Source organism: Nymphalis io, chromosome 6 (assembly GCF_905147045.1).
Source record: "Nymphalis io chromosome 6, ilAglIoxx1.1, whole genome shotgun sequence".
NCBI lineage: Eukaryota > Metazoa > Arthropoda > Insecta > Lepidoptera > Nymphalidae > Nymphalis > Nymphalis io.
The window spans coordinates 14546581-14554484 of record NC_065893.1 but is presented as its reverse complement, the minus strand read 5'-3'; the positions used below and the strand labels follow the sequence as shown (position 1 = coordinate 14554484).

Genomic DNA, 7904 nt, shown 5'->3' with positions numbered 1-7904 from the left:
TGGAGCTACGCTATTTTACGCGGGATGGAAATTTTAGTCCCCGCGGTAGCGTAACCGGCTATCTTTTTATTTAACCATATTGCTTTACTAACTCTGGGTGTATAAATTATTTTTATTGTACATTTTAATTTCTATATGACTGTCTAAAACTAAACATATAGCAAACATTTAAATTTATTTAGGTTTTATGTATAAAACTCGGGGACGGCAATCTCGTCATCATCCCGTAGATAAAGACAGAGATAAGAGAATCTGTAACGTTGTTGATACAAAGTGAGATGGCAGCGGCGAGGTAAATGAGAATAGGCCTCATTTGGTGCACTCTCGGTTCGAGGTGGAGCGAGTTATAAAGTTTTATCGCTTATATCGCCGACCCTTTTACCGTTCTTCGCCTTTCAGTTACAAGCTGGACGAAACGATTGACGATGCGTACACTGATTTACACTCATACACTAGTGCATTCTTGTTCGTGAAAAGAAAATATTTTAAGCATAATATTATCAATATTGATTTTAAAATGGATCCGACTGTTAAAAATGAGTAAAGTTTTTTAAATTGTGTATAGATATATATGTACAATTTAAAAAACGGATGTTTCACCTAACAATTTGTTTGAAATCATCCAATATTTCACAAACACAGACAGAATCATTTATTGCTTAAAATATCTGCTGTCTTTATTTTGATGTGAAATTACTGTTTTTGATTGTACTTTAATGTTAGTTACTTATTATAGATATATTTTAAATAATATTCTAAGTTGAGAGAATAAGTTTCAGAAAATAATGAATGTTTTATATATATAATACGAATTTAAAGTGATGTTTTAGTGTTAAGTGTAACTAAAAACAAGCACCAAAATGGCCATTCATATTACTCAAACAAGGTCAGGATCGAACCTTCGATTTTAACGTCTAGGCGGCGCGTGTAACGCTACCGAGACTTCAAAACCGTGTATAAATTGAGTAAGCTGCCTTAAAATGTTTTTTTTTTTAAATATTTTACCTAAGAAAGGCTAAAATTAATATCGCCGTTATATTGAGTTTTGGCATAATGCTAACATTGTCAAAATTGCGCTGTCCTCGTAAGTCACGTCTGGGACGACTGCCTCGATGCGACGGGCTCGAGACGGCGACGCAGGCTCGTCGACTGAGAAAATTATTTTATGACGCTTATTGACTTGTACTTCTGTAATTTATTGTTATTACGAGTATGTTTTATACAATTAGTGTTTGTTGGCAAAACTTATGACAGTAATTATTATAAACTAAAAATACATCTATTTTATTTTTACGAGACCAAACAAAAAGATATAACCCGAACGAAGTATATCCCTTTTTTCATTTTGGTCTTTAAAATGAGTGATATGTCTTTTATTCATTCGTCATTTAGTATACCATAATTACCAGACCATAGAGTTGACTTAAACTTTTAATTGCACCGAAATACCTTTGAAGCAACAGACGTCGAGAGTAATCAGTGTAGTGCCGGCGGACTGCCAAGGGTAGGCCGGTCCATTAGGTCCTGGCTAAAGAGTTGCCGGGCGCGCTCCCGCTGCGTCAGCGGCCCTCGTTACCCTAATGACAGCGATTTCGCTCCACCCAAGGCGCAATTTTAGTTCCACCTACAGTTTGCTGTTCCTTCACTAATGGCCTATAAAGCTTCCTTTCTCCATTTATTTCGTTCCAATTTTTTGTTGCGAAATTGCATTTAATAGTTTTCTATTATGATATTCGCTCCGTGAATGGCTTAGTGATGGCGAAGGAAAGGCTCAAACGCTTTCACCAATTACAAAGATCGTGCGAACGGCCCGGACGGTGCGCGCAAAAAGCGTCTCGGAGAGGCCTAATAATAATGCTCGAGTGTGTGAAGCGTTTTTGTTTGTTGAAATAGCATTTTCCTTTTTATTCGGTTAAACGCAAAACCCAGCCACTTCCTGACTATGATTTATTTTGCGGACTGTAAGCCATGGGTCACTTTAATAAATGTATTTCGGGAGGTGGTCTGAGAAATAGATGGAACTCTCTAGATGCAATAATTTCATATACAGAAAATATTTTCCGCCCGCTCGAGGCAGAATATATTACCCTGTCAATTGCATGTGACATTATTATTTTTGGAGGATCTTTGTTGTTGGCAGCTGTGACTCCAGCTCCAACTATTTGATTTCCTAACTATTATGAATTGTGTATTCATTATTAAAACAAAAGTCTTATGACTATTTATTAATTATATTCACTTGCTAACTTTAAAAAGCAGCAGCGAAATTAGAAGGCCTAACCATATCTAATATAAAAACTTAAAAATGAAATTATAATTTACAAAATAATAACTTAAAAATATTCTTTTAATTACTTTGAAAAGTAATCAGTAATATATAAATTATTATTATTACCTATATATTCATATATTAAAATACCTAATTAGTTAATTTCGAAGAAGGCGTCTACGACGGCAAGTATGTATTTACACTCATTGAGACCAGAATATAAAATAAGTTCCCGATCAGAAGTTCTGCTGCCTCATTCAACCTCATTATATTCGTAAACAGATCATAATAAATACGAACATATTACTTTCTATGATTTATATTAAACATCAAAGTCTTAAGATAATTTCGTTAAAAATGTTATGTTAGTAAAATATTTAGGAGGGTCGACTGAAATAATCCAAATTGAAGGACATAATAACGACCCTTTCAATAGCTTTCCTGAGAGAAACTTTTGTAAATGTTATTTGAATATTAGAATTAAGATTTCCATGATATTAATTGATCAAATGCCTTCCATTAGTTGTAATTTCCTTAATGTTAAGTGTACATCACATGTAGGCGGAAAATGTTGTTAACCAAACGATTCCATTATGAAGTTATTTATAAGTAATATATGTAACTTAATTATTCTATAAAAGTTTTCATCATCTACGTCATTTTTATACTTTTTTTTTATAGAATAGGAAGGTGGACGAGCATATGGGCCACCTGATGGTAAGTGGTCACCAAACGCCCTTAGACATTGGCATTGTAAGAAATGACAACCATCGCTTATAGCCAATGCGCCACCAACCTTGGGAACTAAGATTTTATGTCCCTTGTGCCTGTAATTACACTGGCTCACTCACCCTTCAAACCGGAACACAACAATATCAAGTATTGCTGTTGCAGACGAGCTTGCACAAAGGCCTAGCACCAGTAATATTATATACGAATTCATAATGTACTAAAACATTTTTTTGTTGTTTGAAGATTAAAACAAATAGTTTGTGTCGTTATATTTTGGTGACACGAAGGTAAGCTATTTGTGATAACTTACCGGTCGCTTAAATCATGTGCTCCCCCTGAAAATGCCCATCGGGGAGCAATCTCGAACAGGGCGGAGATATATAGCGTACACTTCCAAATACTTGCGTTCTCAAAATATCGTATCAGGGAGCGTCGTATGACATATAGATATAAATAGTGGCGGCGTAGAAGTCAGTTGACTAAATAAAAATGAGCCTGTGAGGGTTGTAAGCGGAGTCACAGAGCGCCGGCGCCGCGCGAGTGGCCGTCGCTTCAGGCAGTTCGTAGCCAGACTCGACGGCGCCAGCTCGCCGCTCGCGACATCTCGCCGACATCGCGCGACGCGTTACGATACCGCTACGAAAAACGACCGCCTCCGATGCGTTCCGTACCTCTCGCGGCAAGCACGTGTCTCGCCCTTCGTGCTATTTAAAGCGCTGCGTTTGATCTAATTCAGGTGAGCTGTAAATGAGCATGAGTGAGAGTGGAGCGCTCGAGCCTGTGACGACTTGAAAGTGTCTGTGACGTGAACTTACAGTGACAACTATGTTTCACTTACGCAACGTTCAAAGAGACTGTTGTCGCACTCTCTCCCGGAATAACAAGTTTCAATTACGCCAACTTCAGTGCTATCTAGTTTTTAATCCTGCTTAAGTGAGAACACTTTTCGAAAAAATGGCTTCTATGTTTAAGGAATGTTTTCTACTTTTTTTTATAATAATGTGGCAAGTAACAAATTTAATATCGGCTTGTCCTAAAATATGTGAATGTAAAAATAATTCAACGTCATGTCAAATGTGTTCCTACAACGTGTCTCTTAAAGAAAGCGTAAATAAATATCACGTGGAAGTTTGCTGTCAGAACGATTCGACGCTGTTTAATTGGATACAAAACAAAAGTAATAAAACTTTCGCGGAAGTTGTAATACAGTATAAAAGTACGTGCAATACGAGCACGATCGACTTCGACTTTCCTCAGCTAGATACCTATTCTGTTACGATGACAAATAATAGTATTAGCAGGCTACGGATGAATATTAAATTTAACAACGTTCAAGAAATTGATTTATCGTCGAATAAATTGCAATCAATAAATAAAGGATTATTTAATAGCTTTATAAACATGCGAAAACTAATATTAAGAAGAAATCACATCAATAAAATAAATGAAAATAGTTTTATTGGACTTTCAAAATTAGAAACCTTGGATATGTCAGAAAATAATTTAACAATTCTGACAAATGTATTCACGCCTCTGAAGAACCTTCAACATCTAAATTTAAGCAGGAACAACATACAGTACATCCACGATAACTATTTTAATAATTGGTTGCTTCAACATTTGGATATATCGCATAACAACTTGAGAAAGGTGACACCGGGAGCTCTACAGCAATTGCCGAATCTCGCACGGTTGCTCCTAACAGATAACCCGCATTTAGGAATTACACAGTTGGATACCCAACTGTTAGTTGGTACCGGCCGCAGACTCCAACAAATCGATGCATCGAGAACCGGCCTTTGCCAAGTTCCTGAAGCGTTCACCCATTCCGTGCGCTTTTTGTCTCTTGTTGGAAATAAAATAACATCAATTAGATGCGGGGATCTCGATAGTTATCCTTTATTACAATCACTCGATTTTTGTGACAATAAGATTATATCGATTGAAGATGATTCCCTTGGAAGACTAGAAATGTTATTGTTTTTAAATTTGAATAAAAACTTTCTCTCTAATGTACCAAGATCACTACCAGATGGGCTAAAATATCTATCGCTTAAAGAGAATTTGATAAAAAATCTTACTAAACCAGATTTTAAAGATTTACCTAATTTACGTATTTTGTTATTAAAATGTAATCAAATACAATACATTCAAGATGGGATATTTGAAGATTTATTATCATTAGAGATGTTAGACATATCGAATAATCCAATTAAGTTGTTGTCATCGAGTGTTTTCGATGGACCTTTGTCCCTGAGAGATCTGAGACTCTGTAATTTAAATATATCTGTACCTGAACAAGATGGCTCGTTTCCTCTATCTTCGCCTGAGAGCGTGCAAATGCTCCATCTTCAATCTAGTCCCGGCTTAGCGAGACAATTGTTATCTGACTCAGCGGCTTTAGCAGCTTTTTCGCATCTACAGTATTTGGATTTAAGAATGAATAATCTTACACAAATTCGCAACGATTTATTGTTTTATTTAGGACAGCTGAAAACCTTAAGGTTACATGGTAATATTATAAATTGTACTAATGAACTGTGGCTATCGGATTGGATGAACTCGAATAAGAGTGTTTCTTACGGTGAAACATGTTACTTCTCTACTTTAGAAGCAAAACCTGAAATGTCTAAATACAATTGTACATTTCCCGAAACATTTACCATCAGCGAGAGCTTACCCCCAGTTAATTTATATAGTACTGAAATGATAAATAAACTGTTGCGATATTATGGCTATTTGAACAAAAGTGAGAGGGTCAAACCTAACTATAACAGTTCAGTTCCTAAACATAACAATGATATTATAACCGGTGGTAATAAAAATAAAACGGAACACAGAAAAATTGATAGAGAATTACTACAAGAAGAAGATGAGTTAAAGACATCGAGAAATGAAAATAAAATTATATTGAATGGTTATTTAAATGAATCGATTTATGTCAAGATGAGGGAATCGTCAAAAATTTTCGATCAAAATAAAGTTCAGAATGATCAACTCAATGTCGACCATAGGTTCCTTGATATTGAACCTTATGTTCCTTTATCAACACGATCACCTAAGAACGATAACCAAGAGGTAGATGTAGGTAGTGGTAAGAATTCGAGGAAACGATTAAATACACCACTTTCAATGGCAGAATCTAAGCTATGGACTACGAAACGTAATATTTATCAAGAATCGGATGTTACTGAGACGAATACAGTAAAACCAAACGTAAGATTAGAATATTCATCATATAAAGATACACATACCAGTTACGCTCAATACGTTGGTATGATTGCAGTGATATGCTTAATACTGATTTCATTAATACTCTGGGTCAGTTTTCGACTCAGATATAAAAGAAGACAACTCAGAGCTTGGAATGTAGATACGGAGGACCAAATAGAAGTGTCGAATATTTCTGGGGGAGTGTTTTGGTGACACTTACGTGCAGCTGACCCAACGCCTTTTGAATGCGATTCTCTACTCACGTAGCAATCATGTGAGTATTATTGCACAAACAATTATTTAATTTTCATACGCACACTTTATAATAAGTTGAACAAATGTTATCTTCTTGTCATATATAATGCAATAACTTTAGTACGTGTATTTCGAAAATAAAAGGGTAGTATATTATTGTAGTAATTTAGTGTGTACAATCTTTTTCAAACTACACGCTGCTATGTTTCCCAACCTGTATTCACAACAATAAAAGGACTTTCAGGAAGATAATTGATATCATGTTATGTTTACGTTATTTGTCTTTAAGCTCAAAGTTAACAAATGTAGGGATACGATATTTTTTTACAGCGCAAAGCAGTTTTTAAAGTAATTAGTTAATTTTCGTTCCAGTTTAAGGCGGTCGGCTGCAGAGCGTGGAAGTGTTTGTGATATATCTGAACGTACATATTTTTTTATGAAATAAGTACAAATAGAGAAAAAATCTAAGCAGCTTAGATTAGTTTTAACTGTTGTACATAATGTAAACACGTTTAATTAAATCAAAGTAGATTGTAATGAATAAGCGTTACTTGTAAGCCAAGGTTCTGTAAAATACATTTATAAAGCTCTCGTTTTTGTCAAGAAAAGATTTTATTTCAACTGTAAATATATTACTATGAAGAATTCTATGTACTTTATATATAATGATGGCTGTTCGTAGCACGTCCACGATTCATGAAACATTTCAGTGAGCTCGTAATTAAATTGTTATCGCAAGATTTGCTCTTTGCTCTAGACGATGGAAGTTAGGATCAGACGTCGTTACTGTTTGTGTAAAAGGCCGTGTGTGAACATGACATTTAAATTTACTATTATTAACAGCCTGTAAATGTCCCACTGCTGGGCTAAGGCCTCCTCTCCCTTTTTGAGGAGAAGGTTTGGAACTTATTCCACCACGCTGCTCCAGTGCGGGTTGGAATACTATTACTATTACTATAAAAATTTTAATGGATATTGAGATTATAATATATTCAGTTCTTATGCCATTCTACGACCTTTTCCACTTAAAATAGCGTTTATGTTATATTAAAATCGAATGTAATATTTTGAACCATTGTGTAGTAACATTTTTAGATCTAGGTGTTTTTTTCATTTTATCTCGTTATCTGAAAAGGGTTACAATATGTAAAGATAAAACTTAATACGTTTTGAAGTCAAATGTGATGTTAATAATACTACATGTGTGTTTATATACATATGTCTGCTGTAATGTCTTGATACTTGACGTGACGTGTTACGAGGCTCTATGTAGGATAAGCGTTGCGCCAACAATTTGCAAAGATCATGTCTTCCCTATATATTCTTCTAGAGTAACTATTTACATAAAGTTTGCATTTTAATTGTTGACTCAATACGTGCCAAAATATTTGTTCGTCGTTCTTTTCATGATAATTTAAGTATAATTAGTCCTTAC

At 35.0% G+C, this 7904-nt stretch overlaps 1 protein-coding gene across 1 annotated transcript; it reads left to right on the top strand.

Moving 5' to 3' along the window:
- Positions 1-3610: 3610 nt before the first annotated feature.
- On the top strand, positions 3611-7514 carry LOC126768895 (protein artichoke). Its single transcript, XM_050487300.1, has 2 exons — positions 3611-6488; positions 6842-7514. The coding sequence occupies exon 1, from the start codon at positions 3956-3958 to the stop codon at positions 6425-6427; it is 2472 nt and encodes an 823-aa protein (XP_050343257.1). The 5' UTR covers positions 3611-3955; the 3' UTR covers positions 6428-6488; positions 6842-7514.
- The last annotated feature ends 390 nt before the right edge of the window (positions 7515-7904 follow it).

Bases quoted from the DNA above. Each gene is read 5' to 3' on its own strand.
- LOC126768895 (XM_050487300.1), top strand. From the start codon at position 3,956: ATGGCTTCTATGTTTAAGGAATGTTTTCTACTTTTTTTTATAATAATG.